The sequence below is a fragment of the Takifugu flavidus genome, chromosome 1 (genome assembly GCF_003711565.1).
Source record: "Takifugu flavidus isolate HTHZ2018 chromosome 1, ASM371156v2, whole genome shotgun sequence".
Taxonomy (NCBI): domain Eukaryota; kingdom Metazoa; phylum Chordata; class Actinopteri; order Tetraodontiformes; family Tetraodontidae; genus Takifugu; species Takifugu flavidus.
This window is the reverse complement of record NC_079520.1, coordinates 5,879,449-5,907,381: the sequence shown is the minus strand read 5'-3', so window position 1 is coordinate 5,907,381 and position 27,933 is coordinate 5,879,449. Positions and strand designations below refer to the sequence as shown.

Here is a 27,933-nt window from a genome sequence, read left to right as displayed (position 1 = left end):
ATTACCCATTAAAAAGCGGCGCCCTTAAAACGGCGTGTTTATCCAGTTGAGGAGTCCTGGTAGGAATGAAATGAGACGAGCGGCCGACTCACTGTTGACAACGTGCTGCTGCTGTAAGGTCAAATAACTTTAATGCCATTAAATCCTAAATTCATCTCTTCCGAAAAAAAACAAACATAACACCCCGGTGGAAATGTAATATTTAAAAAAAAGAACATTTCTTTTACTTACACTATACACACAGCATTTTTCTCTATTTTACAGGGAAAAAAATAAGATCAAGCAGGCGGGAAATCAGTGAACAACAGTAAAATCTGCCAGGATCACAAACTGGAAATCAAAGCATCTATATTCTTCTACGTCATCTACGGGAGTTGCCGGAACACCAAAAATAGGGAGTAGTATAGTTACTGGTATATATATGGATACGTATATATGTGGTTCTTTGGAAAAATCGGAATAAATCCACACTTTTACTCTGAAGCCATAAATAAACACATCGAGGAACAAGTTGATACACAGCATTTGTACAAAGAAGGAAAACAACATGGATCCACTCGGACTCTACTGTACACCTCATCTTAACTTCCCGGGGGTCAGGGGTCACCCCTGGTGTGCGCCGTTGACGATTTTTTTTTTTGTTTGTTTTTTAAACACAAAATCACTGGCGGTCGCTAATTTGAAGCACATTTACACGACTCCACTGTAAAACGGGGAAGGGGGGGGGGCAGGCGTCTCACATTTAAGATTCGTTCTTTTCAGGATTTGGCTTCCTCCCCTCCCGCTCCTCTTAAATGAAGTTAATTAAAGCCTCTTAAAGGGAGGTGGCGCCGGGGCCGCGGCGGAGCCGTGACAGAGTGCTTCTAATTGTCTGCCGGAGCCACTAAACCCACCTGTCCCGCCATTATCACTTATCCCCGCCACCATCTCCCCCGACACGCTAATCCACCCACGGGCCTGGTCTTGCCGGCTGACTACGAGCCGCAGGAGAGGCGCCAGCGGTGAAGTTATCCACAAACGAGCATAGATTTATGATTTCTCTACTTTAGATTGATTAGCCGGGTCGGGATGAGTACGTTTGTAATCACTCGCTTCACTTCATTTCACACTGTTACGAACAAAATGATTCTGGCCTTCTGATTCAGAGGACCCTAAAAAGAGATTAACTTAGCTAAATTAATCTAGCCTCCCTGCCTTTGTTCTGTTAACCGGTATGGATGGAAGCCAGCAGCGCTTCTTTTATAGCCAACGCCCCCATATGACTTATCCCCTAATGTAAACGGTTTGGTTTTGTGTCCGTTTGAATACGTTCAAATGTCTCAATGTTGCAGTAATTTGCGCGGTTCCGAGTCCTGTCAGGATGAGGAAACTTTTCGTTTTTTTTTTTTTAACCAAAATAGCATCAATTCACACGGACGCAGAAGTCTGTGTGCACTTTAGAGGAGGAGGCTGCGTGCCTATGGACTAGCCTTGGAGAAAACATCTGGACAGCATGCTAATTACACCAGCGGTTTACAGAGAACATGTGCCGTTGCGAAGGGGAGGAGTCACCCAGGGTTGGTAGCTAGCTCGGAATCCCAAATCAACCCCTAGAACCGAGTCCCTGGATACCCAACTATCTCAGCCCTTGCCAATCGTCTGCCATTCAATGCGGCGCCTTTAACATCCTGCACTTCCTGCAACGGGTTCGAGATATTTAGGTAGGAGGAGACAAGGTGCTTAGAGGCTGGTGTTGTTGGAGGGCAAATTAAAGGGTCACAGATGAAGCGCAGCTGGCTCATCCTGTGGAGGAGTAGGGCGTGTCGCTATGGTAATTGTAGTCGGGACATACCTTTTGCACCAGTTTATAGTCCACACTGTAAAAGGCTATATAGATGCATATGACTTTGAATGGTTTGGAGCACAGCCAGGAGACGTGGCTCTGCGTCTGCTCCTGATAGCAGACCTTGGAGGTGTCGAAGCCGCACAGCGCGGTCTTCTTGTTGCGGTCGGTCTTCTCGTACTCGATGCGACAGTTGAACGATTTGGTGTCTTTGGTCTCCAGCGTGGACTGCTGGGCGATCTCGAACTCCACCACCTTGGAGGGCGGCACCAGGCTGACCGACACGTTGCCCAGGCCCGTGGAGTTGTGGCGGAAGTACACGCTGAAGGTGCCGTTCCCGTGGTCCACGATCTTCCCGGTGATCAGCAGGTTGAGCTTGACCGTCTTGATGTTGGAGTGGAAGTCCCCCCAGCCGAACATCTTTTTGAACTTGCCGGTCTTGACGATCGGCCTGCGTTTAGTTCTGGCTTGAACCCCTTGAACATCTGTCTGGTTAGATAACCAGTCCCAGAAGTCCTCCATGTTCTGTAAATATGTCATTTCCCTCATGTCGCTCTTGAACCCGGGGGAACCCCTGGCAAACAAACGGAGGGGGTTGAGTATCCGCGGGCTGGCCCCCGTGGGAGAAGTCTTCTCTTCGGTTATGCCGTCGCTCCATTCGATAAGCTCCGTGGCTCTTTCCTGCACTTTCCCGCACGTAACCTTTGGAGAAAGCACGGAAAAGTTGGTGAGACACCCTCAAAGTCAGAACACCTTTGAGAAGCACGATCACTCAACACGCTAACTTAGCGCCGCGGTCGCTCGGCTCGCGGTTCACGCCCAATCGTCCGCGGATCCACGTGCGAGGGGAAAATCAAGAAAATTCCACAGTGATCGACAACTTCTCGTAAGCACCCTGTAAATGTCACGGCGCCAGAGTTTAAAAGGAAAAATGACTGAGTGCGACGCGTTACTGAAAATACAGAAAGGTCACAACAGCCACTTTACTCCTTGGCAAAAAATCAATCAAACGATCCAGTTAGCTTTAAATTTTCTAAACTCTTTGTAAAAAGACTTGTTAACAGTAGACCAGGCTTGAACCCCCCCCAAGTTTTTATACCGTCATTTTAGTTAAACAATGAGTTTTAGTCAGTTTTTCCACTAATAGTGACTTTAGGTGTTTCCTCGAGTGTGAGCAGCTCGACACCCAGAAGAATGGACTTTATTTAGTAGATCTTCCCTGTTAATAATCCCCCCCCCACTGCAGTTAAAAAGGGGAACCATTTAATCTGTGGCCGGTGCAGAGCAGCGATCAGCACGTCCGTCATCGGTCTACCTGGAGGAGAACCGACAGCTGATCCGTCTTGGTCTGTCTCATCACGTCTCTTCCTGCCCCCACATTCAATTACACTTTTCACAGGAATCTCAAGACTTTTAGTCAAATGATCAAATCAAATGATTCCATAGTGAACACACATGCTGACCGGAAAAGTCCTGTTAAAGAACAAAAAGTGCGCCGCTTGAGTAAAGTTACGGCAACAACGCACAACACAACACAACACCCAGCGTGCAATTTTCTTCTGACTTTTCAGTTTACATGACAGTAAAATCCTAAATGGGATTTAACATCGGCAGTGTCACTCGCTCACACCCGATGCCTCTAAACTTTAGCCCGGAATGGTTCCCAACAATGAAGCAGGCCTGGTAATGTGCGGCGCCGCCTGCTAATCCCAACGTGGCAACGAAGCGCCATCCCCGGTTGTACCTCAAATCCCTGCGAGCTTCAGCAGCAATTCCTGGTCCACTTCAGATAAAGCTTTCATAATTCACGGCAATGAGCTTAGCTGCTTTTATTAGTAATTAGCAGTGCCGGCTTTTCCTCGGGCCTGGCTGGGGGGATCACTGAGCGAGGCAGATGTTGAAAGCACCGAGCAGCGGCTGTTGGAGTTCTCAGAGATGCTGAGCGTTACTTCTACACTAATTATAATTTCGCTGTAAGCCTGAGCGTACAAAGTTAACAAACTAGGTCTGACAGACTCGGGTTTGTTTTGCTTCCCTGCAAACATTCCCCTCGGCGCCGAGCCGCCACGTGCAGCTTTACCTTTAACCAACTCTGCGTCCGCGTCGCAGGAAGCAGGACGTAATGGCGCTCTGGACGTGTAATGTGAAATCAATGCGTGGCTCACGGTCAGTAAGCCTGGCTCGTCCATCAGCCGTCACAATGCTTAATTAAGACAGTGGCTCCTTGTAAACACAGATGAATGAGCCAACGCGGTAATAATGTCCTTTTATGCTGCTCGCCACATCAAAGTCATTTAATCAGCCAATTCTACCGGCTGTATTCCCTCATTGACGCCGCCACTCGGTAATCCCTCATGTGGGCTCGCCTGCTAATTTGATTTGACTGTCGCAGCGTCACAATGCCAGGCCGGGTGGAACCTGCGGGCTGCAGCGGAGCGCCGGAACGTGGCGTTAGGCCGTTACAGGCGAGGCGTCAGAGGTGAGGCGAAGGAAGAGAAAGAAACAAAACCTGTCTTCGGGTGTAAATCTCAGGTGAGCTTTGCGTCGGGCGATTATAATGAAAACGGGAGCGGCGTTAAAGTATGATGAGCGACTGTGGAAATTGCTGTGACAACAAGGGGATCAGGAGGGGGATATATAATACTTAAATGCCCCGAAAGAGATGAAGCTCGGGAAACTTGAAAGCTTGCAGTGACACGCAGGCTTTGCTGTACCCCCCCCCTTTGTGCACACATGCAGCAGCCACATTAACAGCCTGGCTTCACTCACTGCTGCATTTCCAAAAGAAGAAAAAAAGAAGACCCCCCCCCCCCCGAAAAAGAGGCTAAATCCGAGTTTTTGTACAACAAGATGCAGCGGCGAAACAAAAAGAGGCAAGGTCTGATGAAGGAGAATCTACAAAAGCTTAATTAAGATTTCTTAATCGGCGCTGCTGTGCTCCAGGCGTTCCAGACTGACTTGAAACAAGACGTTATTATGATAATAACTGCAGTCTTACGGAGCCGGGGAAGGAAAAAAAAGCCCAGCAGACCTCGTTTCAGCAGGCGAGGAGGCTGCTGGAGAACCCTGCGAGGCCACCGCCGCGACGCCATCTGACCTTTGCACCCGTGGGCAGGGACGCCGTCACAACGATCTGTCCTCGATTCACGATGCCGCGTGCGCCAAAATCGAGCGCGTCTGTAGCGTGTTTAGCTGAATCTAACGCATTTATCATCGTTTAGCAGCACTGCTGAGAGCTGCAGCCTCGAACTGTTGGGATGCTTCTCTGGGAACAACCCAAATTAAATCCAAAGGCTGTGAAGCAGCTTAAATGAGCATTCGGACACATCCGACTGACCCGTCTAATGTAACGGAGACGGCGCCGTTACTGAAAACAAAACTGTGCAGCAGTGGTTCATTTACGCCCCGCACGGAGGCGAGCGCCCAACAAACGGGGGAAGAGTTCATCCTTCGGAGCGTCTGTGCACGTTTTGTCTCCGGCGGAGACCTTCCCTTTTTGTTCCCTTTTTGATATCGAGGAGAAAAATTGACTTTAGGACCGGAGGCAGCTTGATAAATTGCCTGAACGCCGTCGGCCTTTTATCCTACAACACAAACAATTATTGCAGATCTTGTCATCAGATTCTTGTGCTGTATATGTGTCAAAAACACACTCAGAGATTGATAGCGCAACATATTTTCACTGCTTATTCTCCCTTTTAGCTCCTGTCTCCCACATCCTAGAAGGACGCCCGGCCGGGCAGAAGCCAGAACTCAGACCCTCCTCTCTTAAACGCCGTCTATGTTCTGTGGTGTTAAATACAGATCGTGGGCTCCTCAACGTGAGGAAGAATGGGCGCTCCTCTGTAATGAGCATTATGGAGCTGGCTGTCTGCTTGTCCCGTGGGTAGACATATCTTTTAGAGGGCTGACATAAAGGTAATTGCCACGGTGACCACAACTAGCCTCTAGAAAGTTATTAAGAAGCCAGTGACATCTGGCTTCTGGATCATAAGAAGAGCCGCCGTTAAAGCGTGCGCGCCGTGATCAGACAGCCCGTCCGTGATGGTTTCTTGGCCGCGGGCAAGGCTGCGGTGATGGAATCTCTCTCAACCTGCCTCGGCTGAAAATGCAGCCCCATTTATAAGGCGAGGGCTATATTTCATGCTCTCTTTTTTTCAGAGGGCGGGGTGAGAGAGTTCCTCCAATGGGCGAGCGAAAATTATGTTATTGTTGATGCTTTTTGTGGAATTTTTTCCAGGCGCAGAAGCTCTTATATGCATCTGGGGGGAAATTGGTTTCAGGCGTCGTTCTCACAAATAAACAAAATGGGCAATTAACCTGCTCATCAGTGCAGCCGGAGCAGTTCCAACGATGCGCCCGGCTGTTCTTCATGGATTTATCTGTGCAAATTGACCTCACTTTGGTGGTGCCATTCATTTCTCTGCTAATTTTCTGTGTCCAAAGCTTCATTAACTTGATGCACTTCAGCGCAGTGGAAATCTGGACATTCCACAGAAATTAAACCGGCCTCGCCGCCGTCTGGCTCTGCCGCAGCACCTGAGCGGCTCAAACTGGATGGACGGCAGCCGGCTCGGCTTGACATGACAAGCGACTGCTCTCGCATTAAACCCCCCCCCCCCCCACCCACCCACTTCTTTCCCCTGGCCGTCTTCCTCCTGATGTTGCTGGATACATCATTTATAATGATTCACACCCTGAGCTGGTTCCAGGAGAGACGGCCCTGGAGGCACCTTTGGGGCTCATGGAGCGAGGTGGGGGGGGTTCTGAACGTCTCTGAAGATTGGTGCTCAAATCGCCGAACAGCCTCACGCTCCGAAGCCATCACTTTTAATCAGAGGCTGTCCGGAGAAACACATGGCAGGTGCTTCAGCGCTGAGGTGGTTTGCAACAACCAATCCACAACGGGACACCTCACCATTCACAGGCCGATGTGACTGGTGAGTGTGTGTGTGTGTGTGTGTGTGTGTGTGTGTGTGTAGCACATCTCCTCGCCTATAATCCATCAGACCATTACCGCCTGACCTCTGTGAGAACAAGCCTCAATATACTAAACACTCACACTTAAGCTGCTATAGATCCAGTATTGAATTTGCAGCTTAATTTATCATCACATCCTGGGAATTATTTAGTTGAGAATACCGACGGTGTGAAATTTACTCATTAATGACTCCACATGGCACGGTGACATAAAATCTGCTGCGTGGTCACAGCGACAGCCGATCCCGTCGACACAAACCAGACTGGCATCTCTCTCCGATGAAACGAATGCTGACGGCGGTCGCTGGGAAAACGGAGCGCTAAGTGGAAAGTGCTAATGATGTTGTCGCGGCCGCATCGCGCCAGCAGCAGCAGCGTCTCTTTATTCCCACCGAGCAGATCTTGTTGACAGACATTACTTATTGTGCAAACACGGCTGAGAGGTGTGAAAGTCTGTTCATTAGTAGTGTGATGTTGAACAACTGTTGGCACCAAAATTTAAGGAAACGTTAGCATAGCGCTGACAATGATTGCCCCCATTTATTTATTTTTAAAATGGGGAATCAGCCAAAAATCCTTTGTGTGAGTGTGTGTCCTCCAAATACATAAAAAAGAGGGAGTGTTCAGGTGTGTTGTCACCTAACAGACAGGCAGAAATGAAGAGCGTGACGGCTGCATCGATCAATCTAATGACACCCGACGAGAGAGCCGTTTCCTCAAAGCTACAGGAGGTTCAGATGAAATATAACGGCAGTTTAATAACGCCTGCAACTCATTACCAGTGTCTTAGGCCAGCATTCATTCTGCACAAGCGTCCTTGAATCAGACCATTTAAAGCGAGATCTGACCTGGGACCCAAAGGTGGCTTTACATGCAGCACACCGACAACAGCAGCAGCAGTTAATGCTGTTGGTAGGAAAAAGAAATAAAAACAAGGGGAAAAAAACACCATTCTGCGCCTGTAATAACTTTTGTGAGAAGAAAAGGTGGGGGGGTTGTTGCTGCTTCTCAATAAAATCAATAAGGAGATTCCAGCGGTATACTCAAGGACACTGCAAAACAGTCGCTGCAAAGCACAAACACACAGGCTTGTCTTGGCGCTGATAGCCAGAGCGACCGTCCGCCACAGTCCAACCCCGGCCACCGGGGGCGCTAACGGTGCAAATGTTCCTTTAGCTGCAGAAGACGTCGCGTGGGTTCATCAATTGAGACTGTTTGCGATTCTCAGTCCATACACTCGCTGTTCCCTGTGCTTTACAGAGAGATTAGAAAGCTCTGATAGGTGTTTACCTCATATGAGAAGCTAATATTGCTCATGGCTGCGATTCCTGCGTTTGCGAGCATGTTGAGGGAAAATGTGATCTGTCTCAGAGCTGCCTGCATCTGCCGATTAGCATAAATCACGCCACGTATCATAACCCTCCTGTGGCTTTCATAAATCATACGATGGGAGTTTGTCCTCCCACCAATACTAATAACACCTCGGATATCTGAGGATTATATGTTGGGGACTCTTCGTCGCAGCTATTTTTCTGAATCAAAGTCAGCGTCTGTGTGCTGCTTTTAGTCGGTTCAGTAAAAACTCCCGAAATTCCCGCTCGTTAAGGGGAAAAATCTCTTTATGGCGCCGACGTTTGTGTTTCACCACCACGGTAGATTTTCCCTCCGATCAGCTCGGGACTCGTGATGTCATTTTCCTTTATTTTTAGGAATATTCAACAGAAAAGACAATTTGGCGATAAAGATAAATTATTTGTGAGTCAATTGAGTTCATTACTGAACCATGAATGAAGCATTTTCAAGCTTATTAACGTAAACTTCCAGTGTTGTTGCACCACAGTTTACAAATGTGGTGTTTGATTTTAATATTTCAACTCTGTTTGTGTTATAATTCCAAATGTTTTCACTCTGTTATTGATGTATATCGAAGAGACTTAAGTTAAACAGCATTTAGTCACCACCGTAGTTGGAATTTCCAACGTTTACCTGCTCTATTTTCTGTTGAGTTTTATGACACATTTACACCCCAACATGTTTGAAGTCTTTGCAATTAGAGCAAAAACACAGAATAATGCATCAGTAATTGGTAAACATTAAGTGTGTTTTGTACGTGTATAATGTGAACCAGAAACTCGTAATAAACATCAACTTCATAATAAACATATTTACATCCATCACTAGCAGAGACGCAGGGGTGGAGTAAAAACGGGATCATGTGAGCTGCTGTGGAAATTTCCATGTGTCTGAGCTGTCAGGTGTTCCAGTGAAGATCCCACTCCAAGTGAGGAGCCTCCAGGTAATCTGGATACTCCTGTTATCTCAGCAGCTGCCAGGTCTGACAGCAGCTAAAGCCCTGAACACTTCACTTTTGGGCGAGTGTTACCTTTCAACGCATCATCACTTTCATAATCCCCTTACATGGTCAAAGCGTCATCTTCGGCGTCGGCTCCTGACACCTGAAGCACACCTCTGTCTGATAGCAGGGATCCGAGAGGATAATACCACCCAGCCGGAATTACCGTTCTCTTGACCTCAGCCTCATTTGTACAAACTTGCTGGCGATAAGTCGCCTAACGCTCAGCTGCGACATCTCCTGCCCTCCCCCCCCCACCCCTCCTCTTTAGAAATTCAATGTTTTACCGCCACGTGTGTCGACTTGCTCCAACATGCGTCCGCTAAATGTGACAGAACAAATGCTTCTGTTCTCAAACAGTCGGCTTTGAAGAGGAAAACAAGAGCTGGAAAGACGGCGTTTCCTCTCCCGCGCGAGAGGCTCTGATACATGAAAGAGGCCGGCAGAGACAGAGGGGAGCTGACGGAGCTTTGTTAGCGCTGGAAAGAACCAAAAGGAAGGCCTCGGAGCCGGGAGGCAGAGTCGGGAATGCGGCAGTGAGAACAATCAGCAAAGAGATTTATGGTATTTATTCACACCTTTTCCTTCCACCCAAAAGAAATGATGTTTTAATTAAGGAGGTCGATCACGTTCCACAGCTCCGACATGTCGGATGATTGCTTTTTTTTCTCTTTTCTTTTAGCTGGCAACCAAACCTGATGGTAATTAGGAGCCATATATGTCAAACGTTTGGGGTAAAAAAAAGGCTGCAAAGGCAGAAACGTTCTGCGCCACTGACATTTGGGGGGGGAGAGAGTAACAGGACCGTTTTAATAACTACAACTAAAGAGTGAGGCTCCTTCAGACCAGACGCCGCCTCTAAATACCAGGAAACGATCGCCGCCGCCGCCGCAGAAGCCCCGCAGGCAGCGAAGGAGCCGCTAAACGGCGAGGCCCTGCATCACAGGCTGCCGGATGTTCCTGACCGAGCAGAGCGGTAATGACAACGCTGCAAGGTAGATCTGAGGCGGCACGCCGCACATCAAAATTCATAGCAGTGGACCGAGGGCGGGAAGCTCAGCGCCATATTAAACACGCTGCATTTTCCTGCACCGGATCCACCACAATGGGGGGGGGGGGGGGGTTCATCCCAACACTCGTCAGAACAAAGGCCAAACTTTTAACTCTCACACCTTTAGCTTCAGTCGCTACTTATTAAAGAGGCTACATGATGCTCTATTTTCCCGGAAAATGAGCTCCATGTTCCCCAAATCGGAATATTTTTTTAAAAATGTGAACCTTTGCTGGAGGTAACCGTGCTCCAATAATGGTGTGACCTCCATCGCTACCGTAAAGGTCACAGCACGCGTCTTTATTGGCAATCACGGGACACATCTCTGCCTCATAAGTAGATCGCCGGCTGCTGCCATTGGTGTATGATTGGAAAAGTGGCCGTCGATACAACCGGCGGAGTCGACAAGTGTCGTTTGAGGGATTTAACCAGCAAGGGAAAAAAAGAAAGAAGGAACCCGACACAGGCTTCAGAGAGGTGAGACAACACGGGTCCCAGACTGCAAATGCCACAGACAACATTATTTATTGGGGATTATCTGGTCTGGAAACACCGGTGACCCCAATATGAGCACAGATACGCATCGGAAGCGTGTAAGCTCCAAAAAATGATTCCTGAAAGACGCCGTTACGGCCGCGCGAGGCCTCTCCGCTCCCCCGCTCCACGTTTAATCGCCCCTGCCGACATTTCGGCGTCTGCCAAGTTTTCCGGCCGATTTCTCTGCTGGGTTTTCCTCCTGAAGCTCCGGCCGCTCTTCCTACTCACTTCTCATACAAGGCAAATTCCGAGAGCGGAATGTGAAGAATATAAACACATTTTTTCTCTCTCTCTCTCTTTTATTGTCCAGAGGGGTGATGGTGGGGGGGGGGGGGGTTAGTGGTGAGGAGGAGCTGGGGTGGGGTTGGAGGGGGGCACAGGGGGCTGGGCGGCGGGGTCTGTAAAAGAGACGAGGACCTTATCACAGCGCAGCAGCTCTGTAATTCGCCGCTGTGATAAAGTGGCAGTGCGGAAAACCTTACAAGGCTGGCACAATCCAAAGACGGATTAGGTTTTTCTGACATAAGCTTCCTGAAAAACTAATCAATCAGGCCGTGCAGCATTATCAGAAGCGTGAGATTAAAGAGCTGCTCCTAATCCCCCCCCCCCACTGTACATTTTATTACACTTCCCAGTGTTGGTTGCCTTTAAACACAGCGTAAATAAATAATGAAAAAAGAAAAAAAAAGGGAACCTAATTGAGCATGGGGAGGGAAGTGGGTTAAAGAGCCCTTCGAGAGGGAATCTGTGGAATTTGTGTTTTGTTATGAAGATGGGGATGAAACTGTCGTCCTTGTCGGGGACTGCTTTGACTTTGAGTGGCGCCGCTCCGCCATGCTGCCGAGAGCGAGTTCAGAAAGCAGGAAAGGAGGAAAGAAAGAAGGAAAGGAAGAAGGAAAGGAAGAAAGAAATAGAACAAACTGTTAAAAAAAAGGATTTTTGTATTTTCCCCTTCATCAAACCCTTAAAACCTTAAACTGCGCTTACATTAGCGTCTCCACAGAGTCAGGAAGGGCAATAATGAATGCTAATTCCTTTAAGGAGTGACTTGTAAGCCGTGGAATGCTGCATGTCGGAGCTGCAGGGTTAAACTCCAACAACCATGTCCACTTTAATGGGAATTTGTCTCCTCTCCACCTTCTCCCTCCATCCCAGTGCGCTGACGTCGCGCCCAGGCGCCCGACGCTAAAGGGGGGCGACGGTTTAATAAAATTAAAACGCACCTTCCTGCACATGATCCCGAACGGCGCCGGGGGCTTAAAGAAGCACGGAGCATAAAGGAAGGGCGTCGGCAGACAGTAAGTTCTGTCAAGTGTGTTTTATCATCATCTATATTGTTCCGCCGCCACCGCCAACAGAGTAACGGCAGCAGATGTCAAGGGGGAGAATGGATTCTCCGAGGACGGCTTTGACCCTCTTATTTGTCCCTGGGGAGCAGCACAGATGCTCAGGCTGGCGCTACACTTTCACCGCTGGATTCCTGTCTGGATCCTCCCCATCTGGCGGAGTAAACACCCCCGACTGGGGCTCTTTACCAATGTTCACGCATCTGCAGCATCTTCTCCAGTCAGAATCCTACACAGCTGATGGTCCCTATAAACAAACTCTGATAAGTCTTCTGGTGTATTGATAAGAGCCAGTTAGGCAGCATCGGGTCTGCTGGGAGGGAAGCCATCGAGGCTGATAGAGGACTCCTCGAGGGAGGCGGCCCCTCTCTCTCTCTCTCTCTCTCTCTCCCTCTGTCTCTCGCCCTCTGGAGGCCGAGCTCCCAACAGGCTGATTACAAAAGCCTGAGCAGACAGCACTTTGCATCTGCGCAGTTCAAGGCTATCGTTAAGTCCTCTTTGAGGATAATGCAGATGTAAAGGAGCTTCTTCAATCACACGGCATTTTCTTTTCTGGGTCTGATCAGAGATTCCACAAAGCGAGGATAATCACCGTTAAACCCTCGTATTATTCCTGAAGAGGAAGTTCGAACAGACCTTCACATCTGTAATATTTACTTGACAAGCTCAATTCTGCAAAAAGGGTTGTTTTTTTAATACGAGGCGATTTTATCTAAAAGCTCAAAGCAACAAACCTGAGGTAAATAAAACATCCTGTCTTGCGCAGACACAAAAAGGCTTTAAGAACATGTCGTTTCTGCAATTTTCATCCTTTATTCTCACTTATATTCTTATTTTAAACTTCCGGCCTCCAACAGCAACCCTCCCGGGGTCAAACACAGAGGTCAAACCATGTTCAAGTCTGGGGAAAAAACGGAATTCAGAGCGGGAGCGTGGATGAGAGGGCGGACCGGAGCGAGGACTGAGGAGCCAAACACCGAAACCACCACAGCCAAACGAATAGGAACCAAATGGAAGGAAAAAACCTCTCACATGAGTTCACGGACATCACTTTACATCCAGCAAAATAGGGAAATAAAAACACTCGCGGAGAAATACTGTTTACGACACTAAACACCCAGTTTAAACACCCATTTTAAATCTGGTTTTCCATATGTGTGTGTTTTTACACACCGATAAATGTTTTATTCAAAACGCTAATGTGGCCGAATTCCAGAAAAACAGTGATTTAAGTCGAACTGCTCTGCAAAATTAAACCCAGCCGCTGTTATTCATATAAATATTCAGAGAAAACTGTGTTATTTCAAAAAACATTGTGGGGGGAAAAGTGTTAATTAAAAGGGTACTTTGGTGCGTTAATAGCCCGGAAATTCCAATAACACAAAACAAGCTTAGCCTCATATAAGACTTAATGGGGGGGTTCGTGTCGGCCAGTAAATTTGCTGTTAATGAATCTGTCAATTAAAATTTCACGCTCGCAATTTATTGAGTCGTCATTCGGCGACCGCGATAAGAAGCAGAATGCGAATATAATTCGACGAGAGGGGAACAAATGTGATCCCAGGAAGGAGGAAAATGCGCGGAAATCAAAGTTCGCGGGTTCATCTGGGGCTCGTCTCACCTGGAGCAGGAGGAGAAGCAGGGGGATTGTCCGCAGGGCTCTCATCTTCACCGACTTCTCGACTTATTCGGAACGAGTGGGGCTAAAATCCTCTCTGGCAGCTTCGGAGAGGGACAGACGCGCACGCCGCTGAAGCATCGCTGTGATCAGCTGCGAGACAAGCGCACACCTTCACTCAAAACACACGCGAATCACAGCACATTGAAAAAGAACAGAACTTTTCCTTCTTACAGTAGCGCAGAGGTGATGTTGGGCAATTCGGTCTGAATCATCCCCGTTCGATCCGCACGCCGGCGCATAAAATCCTCACGCACGTCTCAGCTCACTTGAGTAAACCGACACAATCCTCTGGTTTAAGTTGCGAAGGGAGCCGGGAGAGAAGCACAAGCTGCGGTATATTTCCCTCAACTTGGTATCTCGCGTCACTGACGCGGTGCTGCTGCGTGCAGGTCGCGCAGCCAACTGCGCCCGTCCGCTGCGCGCTCTCCTCAGCTCAACTTCAGTGCGCAAAACGCGTGTGCTGCGCGTCTGGAGAGGTCGGCGCGCATCCGTGTGGAGAGGCAGAGCAGATATGTGCATTTGGAGTCTTGCTCCCTCTGTCTGTTGCACCCTGATGTCATTGTTGTTAGGATTTGTTCAGCAAAACGTCCACGTTTTTAACCCTTTGGAGGTTTTAGACTTGCAGCCTGGCTGCTTCAACTGGTACTTTTCAGCTTGTGCTGTCCCATTTGTTAAAGATGGAGGAGCAAGTAAACGCAAGAGTCCCGTTGTTTCCCTAATTACGTCGGTGATTTGTAGTCTATGACAATGTAAAGGTCTACAAAATGCACACAGTTTTTAATAGAGTCGTACAAATACCTTAAAAAAACAAGTGCGCGAGGGATTATTCAGCGTTATTATACCAGAAATGAATTAATATTGAATGATTTTGAGAATTGGGCGACTCTGCAGCACAGATTCCTAAAGTTCAGGTGTGGTCCTGAAGGTAACACAGGCCACTTACGGTCGATCCTGCCGACTAAACAAGAATTTCGCCATTCGCGTGACTTTGGCGCCCTCGCGTGGCTAAAGTACAGCGCTACACCAAGCGGAGAAAATACTTCCACTCAGTGAACACATTTTCTTTTGGTGACCTTTATTCTTTGCTTGACAAAATCCAAAAATCTACTAACTCCAAATAATAAGAAACAGGAATACAAAGAAAATTGGAAATGAAACAAGAGTTCTTACTAGATTTTACACTACTAAAGGGAAGTGATCTCACTAGGATCGTTTCCTTTCCAGATGCCACTATTATGTGACATGTTTTATGGGTTTAAAATGTCTCACACTAAAAAACTCCCATCTAATCACAACCACTTGTTGGCCAGATTTGCATGAACTCAGCCAGACAATCAAGTGAGACTGTCAGACAAGTGGCAAACAGCCATCGCCACACATCAGAAGTGATGACGCCTCTTGGATGAGAGGTGAACCATCTCCAAGGAACTCAAAGGGTCCAGCCGCTATGATTCACCCACCAGAAGCATCAACAGATATGCCTTTCTTGCTGTTTTCTGGTGCTTGACAGCAGAAGAGGAACTCCCCTTTTGACGCTCCATGGTGAATGTGGACTGAAGTGGCAAATCAACAATAATGGGAGCACCTGGCTGTCATTGCTGCTGCTTTATTGTCAAAAACATTGTGACTGCAGCTTCATGTGGAAGTGCAATGACCTGCCAGCACTTTTCCGTCGCTGGCTGACAGCAGGTTCGTAACCCTACAATGAATGTTGGAGTCATGTGACGTGACGCAGGAAGGGGACGGAGCCCCGGGTTCCCGATGCCAGCTTATCTCTTGGCTTTTCTCTCTTTGTTTGGACAGGAAGCTGCCGCTTGTTGTAATGGTAGAGCACACAGTCAGAGATCAGTCTGCAGATGTGTGTTTTTTTTCTCACATACTCATGTGTAACATAGGTCTTTGAGGAAGATTGCGCAATGTACCGAGTCGAACCTGTGTAGATGACCCGGAGCATCTAGAGTTGAGCCTCTTTTGACGGGTTGATGATTATTTTCCCTCTTTTTGTAGTTGTACCTATATAGTCCACTAGAGGGCACCAGCCACATCATCAGCTACAACCTTGGAGGTTGACCTGAGTTATTTGGGTCAAGGGTTGACCGTTCTGTGGGTCTCCTCCCAACATTGGAATCAGCTGAGTTGTTGGTGGGTTCTGGATGGACCTGTGAATAGGGTTATTCTGCATGGGAAGGGATTTGACTGCACTGTAGGTCTCTGATGCCTTAACACACACACACACACACACACACACACCTCTACTTATCTAAGGCGGTTCTCACCCAGATCATCTGTCATGCTGTTTTCCTCTTAGAAAAGTGTGAAGATCTGTTAGATTACCACCCTGTCCCTGAATACATGAAGGTTTAAACGTGGTTTTATTCTTTAAAAAAATCTGTAGCTTCTTATAACTAAGTAGTTCCCAGGTCTTCTACATGATTGATGAGTTTACTTTGTTGCCTCTTCATTGTTTACTAATTTGTGGAGTTTTCCATTATATTGAATATGTACAGAGTTTTCTGAGGCTTTGGTCGCTGAGAAGTGAAGTCCTTGGTTTACTGAAGCCACAAATGCCCAGGGCCCAGGGTGGACCCGGACGTCCCCGTGAAAGTGGTTAAGATGACGAGACATTTTTCTTGACTCACACGCAGGCTGTGAATGAACGTCAGCAACTAGTTCAGCCTTTTGGCATAAATGATTTTAGTGGTTTCTATTCATTTACAGCAAAGGCTCACCCATGTTTAACCTGCCACATTTGAGCTAAAGCAAGTGCACAATGAGCAACATGATTGATAGATCTGCATTTTTCCCCTGCTCAAAGGGGCCCATTCACGGCCCAACAGCCTTGTGTGTCTTGTGTGACATTTGCACACACTTGTCTCAGTGAACAAGACAGAGAAGACGTGACTTTTAACAACCATCACCTGGAACAAGCTTCACCCTCCTGCAGAGGTCTGAACTCTGAACGCTGATAACACGGCGCCTAACAGGCTTTCACCTCTGCTGTGATAAATGTCACTGGAGATATGAGCTGATTAGCTCTTAACACGAACCTATCTCCTCCTGGTCGACATCGCTGGTCACGGAATTATCATAAAACATGTCCTAATGATCTGGTTTTGACATTTGAGATTGGAGATGAAACAGAAAATATTAATAATTAAATCTTTACTAGTTGTTGAGTAATTGTTCTGAAAGTGTTGCTTTTTACCCCCCCACCCCCATGGAAATATGTTGGAACCAACAATGGTCCTTTCCTTTGTCTAAGGGTGGAAGAGCGTGGAAGGAAGAGCAGGAAGTTTGGTTCTGAGATGTGGGCCCGGCCCGGTCAGCAGGCGGCACTTCCACCAATTCTGACCCGACGGAGGAGACGAGAGCGACTCAGCTGAACTGGAACATAACCCCAACAGTTCAGCCTCACCAGGAATAAATGATTATTAAGTGCACGTGGGCGCTGCGCAGGTTGTGAAACACCCCCCTCAACACACACACACACACACACACACACACACACACACACAGCTCAGCGTTGCGTAAGAGCTGCCTCATTCTGTTTAAGGATAGTAATTAATGTTGTAATAACAACGTTGTGTCATCTGTTGGGACACAAGTGCTGGTGAATGAGCTCTGTCAGAGAATTCGGCTAATCTCAGGGTGGTTGAGGTGGAGGTGGTTGAGCGGACAGCAATCAGGGGGACTCTAGGACCCCCCCACCTCAGACTGATTCTTCCTTAAAGACCCCCCTCCCCCTCTCGGTTTGAAGTCACTTCCCATTTCTCGCTTCGCTCAGGCACAAACCTCTGGAAGAGTTATCCTGATTGCTTAAACAGACAACAAACACCCATGTCCCCCCATGTTCCTCCTCTGCAGATACAAATAAACAGAATAAGAGAAAACACATGCGTGTGTGTCCCAGAGACTTCTCGTCTCTTTGAGGGGGTGTAAACGCTCCGTGCTCAGGTTGTTTTCTTTTTAAATGAGGCTTAACTTAGTGGAGCAATCAGAGCAGATCATGTTACGTGTGTGTGTGTGTGTGTGTGTGTGTGTGTATGTGTGTGTGTGTGTGTGTGTGTGGGGGGGGGGGGTCATGTGTATGCCAAGCCCTAACCTCCCCCTCCCCCCTTTACTCACAGAATGAACGAGCTGCACAAACTGGGACCCTGAAGCAGGGGGAAGCAGGAACAGCTGGACAAGAGAGATTTGTAGTTTTCTCAGCTGTTAATCCTTTCTCACACACAGACACACACACACACACACACACACACACACCACACACACACACACACACACACACACACACACACACACACACACACACACACACACACCAAAGCACTGTCATTCAAACTTCCCCGTCTTCAAATGTGTGCAACAGTTGCTCTTCAGCCCTTCAGCTGGAGCCAGAGCTTGCAGAACATTCCATTAATAGCTCCCGTTTGATGTTATCGTCTCCCTCCACTGGGGCGGCGCTGGTGTTTGCTTACAGCTGCCTTTGCACGCTATCCTCCCCAACATAATGGGCGTAGGTACACCTGTGCGTGTGAAGGGAAGCCTTAAAGAACCTGGAGGTTAGAAAAGGCACGCGAGCGCCTTTTCACCTCCCCTCCCCTCCCCACCACACACACACGCACACACACACACACACACACGCACACACACTTAGAGGGAGGAGAAACGGGGAGGCAAAGCAGCTAAAGTAAACAGAGGGAACTTTGTACCGATGATTAGCCTGAACATGCAGAGCCACCGTGACTTGCAGGACTTAAAAAAAAAACCATACGAACATGACGTGAACGTGGACGGAACAACTTCACGGGCAGGAAAAATGGGAACGCACGTCGGGAAAAGCTGAAAGCGCACGGCGAGTGTTGATCTGAAATTGGACCCTTTTCCACCAAAGACCGGAGGGAATCTCTGCTCTGTCTGATTACATAATAGCCCTTTTGCAAACACAGCCTCGACTTCCTGGAGAACCTCACCACACACACACACACCACACACACACACGACACACACACACACACACATTCCCTCTCTCTCTCTCACACACACACACACTCCCTCTCTCTCTCTCACACACACACACACACTCCCTCTCCCTCTCTCACACACACACACTCCCTCTCTCTCACACACACACACGCCCACAAATAAAGACCCACCAACGAAGCAGCTGCCAGTAGTTGTGAGGAGGACCAGCGTCAGGACAGACTATGAGAGGCAGCGGGTGGTTTCCAACACTGGGGCTGCTGGCCTGGTTCTGCTGCTTCGGGCCGCGGCCCGTGGAGTCGGGAAAGGTCCTGGTCCTGCCTGTGGATGGAAGCCACTGGCTCAGCATGAAGATACTGGTGAAGGAGCTGGTCCAGAGGGGCCACGACGTGCTGGTGCTGGTGCCTGAAACCAGCCTGCTGATCAAAAGCTCAGAGAACTACAGGACGGAGATCTACCAGGTTCCGTATTCCAAAGAGGACCTGGACGGGAGCTTCAATGAGCTGAAGGACGGACTCTTCGACAAGCCCCCGACGATGGCGGACATATTCGTCAACGTGGAGCGCCTGGTGAACTTCACCACCATGCAGGTGAGCGGCTGCGAGAGCCTGCTGAGGAACCAGCCCTTGATGACCCGGCTGCAGGAGCAGGGCTTCGAGGTGGTGCTGACCGACCCGTTCCTCCCCTGCGGCTCCATCCTGTCTCACCTGTTCAACGTTCCCGCCGTGTATTTCCTCCGCGGGCTTCCGTGCGAGCTGGACTTGAAGGCGAACCAGTGCCCCGCCCCCCCCTCCTACGTGCCCATGGCCTTCTCGGGCAACAGCGACGTGATGAACTTCCCCCAGAGGGTGAAGAACATGCTGATGTACTTCGTGCAGTCCTACATGTGCAAAATCATCTACCGCGAGTTCGACCGGCTGGTCACCAGGCACATGTCGGACGTCCAGTCGTACAGGGAGCTTCTCAGTCGGGGGGCTTTCTGGCTCCTGAGGTACGACTTCACCTTCGAGTATCCCCGACCCGTCATGCCGAACACGGCTTTCATCGGAGGCATCAACTGTGCAAAGAAAGCTGCGCTGCCGGCGGTGAGTCGTGTGCGGGGGAGGGGTGACAGGGTAATACCATGATGATGAGACTGGGGGGGAAGGGGGGGAACATTCTGACAGAGTGCTTGTGGACGTATGGATGGATCCAGCTCCGCCGGAATGTTGGAAACGCTGTTTTAAAGTCCTGTTTTTCCGACCTCCCTGCAGGACCTCGAAGAGTTCGTGAACGGATCGGGAGACGACGGATTCATCGTTTTTACTTTGGGCTCCATGGTGGAAAACATGCCCGAGCAGAAGGCCAAGGAGTTCTTCACCGCCTTTGGACAGATTCCTCAAAGGGTAACAAACGACGGCATCGCATCACATCACGGCCGCGTCCTGCGTTAGCGCCAGCGCCAGCGCGCTCCGTTAGCTCTCGGAGAGGTTCCCATCAAACATTTGCAAACTGATAACCTGGTCAGGTGACGTGCAGATTCCAGCCTGGATCGAGGGTTAACCTCAGTCGCCTCATGAATGTCCTGCTCTGTAAACACTTTCTTCGGCTAATGTTAGCTTAAACATGCAGAACAAATGTTGAACGTCGCGACAGGAGTTTCTAAATGGGTTAAAGCGGGACATTAGCGGCGGTGACGGGCCGGTCTCACAACTCATGTGAAAGCTGTGACTTCTGGGTTTCAGGTTCTGTGGCGGTACAACGGAGCCGTGCCCGAAAACGCACCCAAGAATGTCAAAGTCATGAAGTGGCTGCCTCAGAATGACCTCTTGGGTACGTCCCTGCAGACCGGTGTGTGGAAAACGCTGCCATCCCGCGCGAATGTTGTCACGGAAACGTGTCTCGTTCCTTGTGCTCCTCAGCCCACCCCAAAGCCAAAGTCTTCATCACGCACGGGGGCACCCACGGCATCTACGAGGGCATCTGCAACGGCGTGCCCATGCTGATGTTCCCGCTGTTCGGGGACCAGGGCGACAACGTCAACCACCTGGTGCACCGCGGCGTGGCCGAGAGGCTCGGAATCTACGACGTGACGAGCGAGAAGGTGGTCGCCGCGCTTAAAAAGATGACCCACGACAAGAGGTGAGATGGACGGAAGTCCTTCATGATTAATGGGATTATGTGAAGAGGTTGAACTTTCATGAGTGATTAGCTTAGCTGAAACGACACATTTGATGGGGGTTGTTCATTCTCTACGTGAGGTCAGTGCACGAAGAGCGCGCTCACCTCTTATATACACCAATAACACATATTTTATATGGAGTGGAACATACATACAAACTATTTCGTACAGCACAAACATTGTCTGTGGACTTCTTTCGTACTTAGCATTTTAAGCTACATTTCTCTCCACAGTTATAAGGAGAAGATCGTCAAGCTGTCCCAGATCAACCAGGACCGGCCCGTGGCCCCATTAGAACTGTCTGTTTTCTGGACCGAGTTCGTCATGAGGCACAAGGGTGCAGAGCACCTCCGCGTGGCTGCGCACGATTTGAACTGGTTCCAGTACCACAGTCTGGACGTCATCGGCTTCCTCGCCGTTGTCCTCCTGACCGTCCTGTGGGCGCTGCTGAAGTGCTGCTCGTGTTGCATTCGCAGGTGTTTAAGAACGGGGAAGAAGAAAAAGGAGTAGTTAGTTTTGTTTTAGGTAATCAATTCTGCAATAAAGTGAAGGATGGGGGGGGCACCACGATGGTTGTGTACTGTATCCACTGTTGCATCCTGTTCACACTGGAAACAGTCCGAGGAAATAAACTTTTACTTTTCCTTTTTTTAAAAAAAATGTTGGTGTCTGATTTGAAAGGCTGAATTAGTCTCTGGCCTTTTACCAGTCTAGCGTATTAAACATCCTGGTTTTTACCACCTTAACAGAAAATACTGCGGTGAAAGTAACCGCTCAACCAGTGATTAAGAGAAAATATGCAGGGTCGATGCAGCAAATCTCATAAAACAACACAACGTTAAAGCTCTTTACTAGTCTTAATCTGATGGGATTACACGCAGCTAGCAGCAGCAGCTTTTAAGTAGCCTGGTACAACAAGATCATTAATCCCTGCCAGGTTTGCTATGAACTAATAAAAAGAGTTTACACAGTCTGACAGAGCCCCCCCCCACGTCTTGGGGTCTTGACCTGGCCTAAACAGAGCTGCAAGAGTTGGCTCACACAGTTGCTCCTCGCACAAGATGAAAGGGAGAAATAATGCTGGGAAATGAGGGAGAAAAGAAGCATCAAACGTCAATTATATGAACTTCAGCCTGCAGAGAGAAGAAGAAATGGATGATTGCTGGCAGCCCTCCTTCCTGATGAGGTCTGGGTTGATGGTCTGGGTTTGTTTCCACTCTCATGTTTATTGTTCATTTTAAATAAGTCACTCTTAGTTGTTGGTGAGGCTATGCTAAGGCTATGTAGCATGCTAGCACTTGCTGGTACCTCTGGGGGTTTATTGTTGCTGCGCTGCTAGAAACCTCGCAGCTCTGTCGGTTACCAACAAAACTGAAGTTGCTGCACAGGAAATGTGAATCTCACACCTTTCTGTGCCAGCGCGCATTTGAATTTAAACACATTTTTCAGTCTTATTTCTTTTAAATAAAACAGACAGGAAAAGAGGGGCAGCACGTCTCTACTCGGTTTAAAATGATGGAGCCGTGCACACGAGCTGTGCCCGTGGTGCGTTTGTGTGCGCTTCTCTTACGGCTGCTTCAACAGAAAACCCCCTCAATAGTTGTTCAGTTTAAAATCAAAGGATCAAAAGCCATTTTAACCCGATATAACCAACATTAACGTGACAGAATCACCTCACTTTGTGTCTCGGCGTGGTGGTTTCTGTGCTGTTTCCGCTGGAGGTGGGAGAGAATAAAAGCCAGTGGAGGGTGGGGGGGTCTCACTCTCAGCTTTACCAGCCTTCAGAGACCATGAACGTCACATTCTGGGCCATCGTTTCTCTTCAGCTGCTCTCCTTCACCGGTAAGAAGTCCCTCTAAACTTCAGACAGATGTTGACTGATGACGAGTTTTTATTCTGGAGTCTTGCTTCGTTTTGGTTTTGCTTCTCCCGAAGGGGCGTCTGACAGCGGCATCGTGGGTGGGAAAGAGGCGAAGCCTCATTCCAGACCCTACATGGCTTCACTGCAGGTTGGGAAAAACCACACCTGTGGAGGGATACTTATTCGCCAGGACTTTGTCCTCACCTCTGCACACTGCAAACAGTGAGCTCGCGCCGCAGAAACGTAGCCTCCAACGTTGAGCTGCTCGACCTTCAGCTGCCCTCTGCTCGACCTTCAGCTGCCCTCTGTTCTCGCTCCGCAGCGCCGGGATGACAGCGGTCCTCGGAGCTCACAACATCAGCAGGCAGGAGGCCAGCCAGCAGAGGATGGAGGTGGCCAAGTTCATCCCTCACCCCCAATACACCGGAGAGTTCGATTATGATGTCATGCTGCTGAAGGTAAACACAGACGTGTGTGTTCATCCTGCCAGACCCCCCCCCCCCCCCAGTGTCGGTGGTGTTGTGGTGTGTTCACCGACAGTTACACTGTTCTCAGCTCAAACGTGCGGCGGTGCTGAACAAGTACGTGAGACCCATCGAACTCCCGAAGAAAGGCGGGAGGATTCGAGACCACCTTCGCTGCGCCGTGGCCGGGTGGGGGCAGACTGGAGAGGACCAGCCCACCTCCAAGGTGCTGAAGGAGGCCACCGAGCAGACGCTGTCCAGATTCAAGTGCAAAGATATTTGGCAGCAGCATTTTAATGGAACACAAATGATTTGCACCAAATTTGACAGAAAGAAGGGGGAGTTTGCCAGGTAAGGAGCAACGGTGTGAGCAGCCGACACGGGGGGCGGCGTCTGAACGTCTTTTTTTGTCCCCCTGCAGGGAGACTCCGGCGGACCGCTGCTCTGCAGCAACAAGCTTCGGGGGTTAATGGCGTTCACCGTACTCGACAAGTGCAGCCATGACGAGTTTCCCCACGTCTTCATGAAACTCTCCTTCTTTGTCCCATGGATTCAGAGTGTGATGCAGAGATTCTAGAGGACGACCAAGAGTGGCCGAAAACGTCTCGCTTCTGAAGTTTGAGCCAAAATTAAAAACGCACACACTGAAAACTACGAGTCTATTTTTCTTTACGCTCACGTCTGCGGAGGGAATGTTTAAAAAAAAAGACAGAAAGAGGTTTGGGTTACACTAAGGTGGAGAAAGTACGAGTGAATGAGACGTGTCCTCTCGGTGCACCATGGTCAACCGCCCCCAGACCGCCGCTCTCAGTCATAGTGCAAGCTCATTAATGCAAACCTGACTCACCTGACTTGGATCTCTTGTGAAATATCTCTTCTCTATGACCTGTCGGGGAAAGAGGGCGACTTTAAATGCATCACCCAGCAAATGCAGAGCTTCTCAAATGACAAGAACATTGGTTGAGAGGGTACTTGAGCTTCTGCTGGTGCGAGGTTTAATATCAGCATTAAAGGTTGTCATTAACACAGCGGACGGATCTGATGCATCTCGGGGAAATTTTGCATCACGGTGAAGAGCGCCGACTTTCTCACCTTGTCGAAAAACCTGCTCAGCTTCACCGCATTTGAGGTGCCTGCAGCAAGGTATCGTGGGTTGGTGCAGTCCTGGAGGAGCAGAAAACAAACAGAAAACCACTTCAGTCACATCCACTCAGACAGTTTTGGTTTCATTCTCACATGTCCTACGTCGTCCTAATTATTATGCTTTGAACTGAGAATGTCACTATAGAATGTTTCAAATGAGTTAATCTGCAAATGATTTTGCTTTAAAATCCATTAGGTCGAGTTAAACCACCACTAGGTGTCGCCAGAGTTACATTAGCCCATCTATACCCAAAGTAATTCAAAGGCCTAAATTTGACCCACCAGATTGATCTCCTCAGCATTAAAGTCTTCAGAGAGGAAGGCCGTCCGAGTGAGAACTTCACTGCGTTTGGTCTCTGGAATCTGGTCAAACTTTGTGCCAATCAGGAGTAAAGGAACAGGGTTCTCAGCAAACTGCTCTCGGTCATATTCCCTGATGGGAGAGAAGAAAGGAAGCTAATTCTCCAGAATCAACAGAACAACACAAAACTATACCGACATATCGTACATGTACGCTCACCCGTTTGAGACAATCACTCCAGTTGGAGAAGAATCTTTGTTTAATGCTTCTAATGACCAGCGATAAAGATTCTGTGAGGATTTTTTATTTGTTAAATCATGCACTAATATAATTCCTGAAAATACAAGAAGAAAACAACAACTTACTAAAACCATTTGATTCAAATTAGAAGTCAGATTTCCTTTAATAGTCATATGTATATATTTACCATTTACTGAATTGTAGAAAACTGCTCTGGTGCTTTTGACACTGCTGGCGCTGCCGATGGATCCTCCAACATCCCAGAGTTCGATGTAGTATGCTTTTTCCTCGGGTGTTCCCTCCTTATAGTCCTGAACCTGTGCAGGATGTAATGTTATTTAACTCAGGTTAAAGACTCAGGTTTCAGCAGCATCGTGAACACAATAAACACAATTACCGTATTTGTTTTAGTGTCATATGGTGACTGACGAGGGTTTAATGTTCTTACCCGAACATCCACTTAACAGAAAATACTGCGGTGAAAGTATCAGAATCATCAGAATCAGGGTACTTTATTGATCCCTTTAGGGCAGGCATGGGCAAACTAAGGCCCGGGGGCCACACGTGGCCCGTTAAACGTTTTAATCCGGCCCGCCAAACTTGAAAAATTAAATGAATAAACCTTGTTAATGTTAAATTTTCACTGCAATTCTGGTGTTTTCCCACTAGAAAAAAGACAGTCAGGAGGAGAGTGATGGTGATATCCTGAAGGATAACAGAACTTTCAGTGCTTTAAAATAGAAATGGTTATTAATTTTTTTTTAAAAAGGCACATTTTATTCATTTGATTTTAAGTGTTTTAAGACTCATTCCAAAGTCAGATATTTTGTTGTAATGCTTCTCTTCATTTTCATTTGAAATTAAAGCACATGTTTTCTCAATATCCCAAGATGTGTATTTTTTCTCCAATGAGGTGAGGTTACCAAAGCACTCCATCCATCCATCTGCTCCTGGTCCGGCCCCTTTGTCAAATGTTAGAACCCATTGTGGCCCACGAATCAAAATGTTTGCCCACCCCTGCTTTAGGGGGTGTCCATTAGGGAAATTAGCATCTCCCCAAAGAAACGTACAGCACTGTTTAAAAAAATTAAAAAATAATAAAAATAAAAATAGAATAAAATAAGAAATACAACAGAATAAATTAAAAATAGAATATAATATAAAACTGTAGAAATGTAAATAAATGAACTGAATGAATGAATGAACTGAATGAATGGATGTCCCAGTATTATGTTATTGCAGTGTTGTTCCAGTCCTTCTGTTGGCCCTCCTCCCCCCCTGTGAGGAGTTGAACAGCCTGATGGCTCGGGGGATGAATGAGTCCCCCAGTCTGTTTGTCCTGTACTTGGGGAGGCGCAGCCTCTGGCTGATCAGGCTTCTCTGGCTGTGGAGGACAGTGTGCAGAGGGTGGCGGTCATTGTCCATGATGCTCCGCAGCTTGTCTATAGTTCTCCTCTCTGCCACTGTCGCCAGAGGTTCCAGCTTCATCCCAACCACCGAGCTGGCCCGCCTGATCAGCTTCTCCAGCCTGGAGAGGTTTGCTTTTGTCACACTCCCCCCCCCCAGCACACCACAGCGTAGGACAGGACGCTGGCGACCACAGACTGGTAGAACATCCAGAGGAGTTTCCTGCAGATGTTGAAGGATCTGAGTCTCCTCAGGAAGTACATCCTGCTCTGGGTCTTCTTGTACAGCTGCCTCGTGTTGCTTGTCCAGTCCAGCCTGTTGTCCAGCCACAGCCCAAGATATTTGTAGGTCTGCACGCCCTCCACCTCCTCCGTTCCTATCTGAACTGGTCTAGGTCTCAGTCGGTCCCTCCCAAAGTCAATGACCAGTTCTTTAGTTTTGGAGGTGTTGAGCTGCAGGCCGTTGTTGTGGCACCAGGCAACAAAGTCCCTCACCAGGCACCGGTACTCTCCTCCTCTTGGTCGTCTCTGATACATCCAACGATGGCTGTGTCATCAGCGAACTTCTGAATGTGACACATTTCGGAGTTGTAACAGAAGTCCGAGGTGTACAGAGTGAAGAGGATGGGGGACAGCACAGTCCCCTGTGGAGCCCCGATGCTGCTGACCACAGTGTCAGATGTGATGTCCTTCATCCTGACGAACTGCGGCCTGTCGGTGAGGTAGCTGGAGATCCAAGCAACCAGGCAGGGGTCCACTCGCATCTGTAGAAGCTTGTCCTGTAGGACAAGGGGCTGGATCGTGTTGAAGGCACTCGAGAAATCCAAAAAGAGGATTCTCGCTGTGCCACTCCCCTTGTCCAGATGCGAGTGGACTCGGTGCAGCAGGTAGATGATGGCGTCCTCTACACCGACCTTGTCCCGGTAGGCGAACTGTAAGGAGTCCTCAGCGTGCTGCACCTGGGGCCTGAGGAGGTTGAGGAAGAGCCGCTCCAGAGTCTTCATCAGATGTGAGGTGAGTGCCACCGGCCAGAAGTCGTTCAGCTCACTCGGTCTGTTCTTCTTGGGGACAGGAATGATGCAGGACGTCTTCCATAAGGTGGGCACTTTCCCCAGCTCCAGGCTGAGGTTGAAGACCCGTTGTAGCGGCTCCCCGAGTTCAGCAGCGCAGGTCTTGAGGAGCCGGGGGCAGACTCTATCCGGTCCAGCTGCTTTTCGGGGCCGGAGCTTCCTCAGTTCTCCCCTCACCTGGTCAGCCGTGAAGCAGGGAGGATGTGGGGATGGTGAGAGCAGGGGGATGGGGGTGGTTTGTTTCCACTCTCATGTTTATTGTTCATTTTAAATAAGTCACTCTTAGTTGTTGGTGAGGCTATGCTAAGGCTATGTAGCATGCTAGCACTTGCTGGTACCTCTGGGGGTTTATTGTTGCTGCGCTGCTAGAAACCTCGCAGCTCTGTCGGTTACCAACAAAACTGAAGTTGCTACACAGGAAATGTGAATCTCACACCTTTCTGTGCCAGCGCGCATTTGAATTTAAACACATTTTTCAGTCTTATTTCTTTTAAATAAAACAGACAGGAAAAGAGGGGCAGCACGTCTCTACTC

At 48.6% G+C, this 27,933-nt stretch overlaps 4 protein-coding genes across 4 annotated transcripts; 2 read left to right on the top strand and 2 right to left on the bottom strand.

The window, feature by feature from the left end:
- Window positions 1–114: 114 nt before the first annotated feature.
- On the bottom strand, window positions 115–14,764 carry nxph2a (neurexophilin 2a). The gene is made up of 3 exons (XM_057034662.1): window positions 13,942–14,764; window positions 13,711–13,860; window positions 115–2,524 (listed from the first exon to the last, which is right to left on the bottom strand). Exons 2-3 carry the CDS (start codon window positions 13,753–13,755, stop codon window positions 1,778–1,780), a joined length of 792 nt encoding a protein of 263 aa, XP_056890642.1. The 5' UTR covers window positions 13,756–13,860; window positions 13,942–14,764; the 3' UTR covers window positions 115–1,777.
- Window positions 14,765–18,927: 4,163 nt separating this feature from the next.
- On the top strand, window positions 18,928–21,574 carry LOC130526754 (UDP-glucuronosyltransferase-like). The gene is made up of 5 exons (XM_057034648.1): window positions 18,928–19,838; window positions 20,007–20,138; window positions 20,478–20,565; window positions 20,655–20,874; window positions 21,148–21,574. The coding sequence occupies exons 1-5, from the start codon at window positions 18,978–18,980 to the stop codon at window positions 21,422–21,424; spliced, it is 1,578 nt and encodes a 525-aa protein (XP_056890628.1). The 5' UTR covers window positions 18,928–18,977; the 3' UTR covers window positions 21,425–21,574.
- A 198-nt stretch (window positions 21,575–21,772) lies between these two features.
- LOC130526766 (mast cell protease 1A-like) lies at window positions 21,773–23,956 on the top strand. The gene is given in 6 exon segments (XM_057034673.1): window positions 21,773–22,756; window positions 22,850–22,997; window positions 23,098–23,233; window positions 23,331–23,568; window positions 23,571–23,590; window positions 23,661–23,956. Coding segments are annotated over 6 exon segments (750 nt in total). The 5' UTR covers window positions 21,773–22,704; the 3' UTR covers window positions 23,817–23,956.
- On the bottom strand, window positions 23,882–27,652 carry LOC130531997 (rab-like protein 3). Its single transcript, XM_057044188.1, has 7 exons — window positions 27,647–27,652; window positions 25,321–25,347; window positions 25,111–25,240; window positions 24,903–25,017; window positions 24,665–24,815; window positions 24,332–24,403; window positions 23,882–24,125 (listed from the first exon to the last, which is right to left on the bottom strand). The coding sequence occupies exons 1-7, from the start codon at window positions 27,650–27,652 to the stop codon at window positions 24,051–24,053; spliced, it is 576 nt and encodes a 191-aa protein (XP_056900168.1). The 3' UTR covers window positions 23,882–24,050.
- Between the last annotated feature and the right edge of the window lie 281 nt (window positions 27,653–27,933).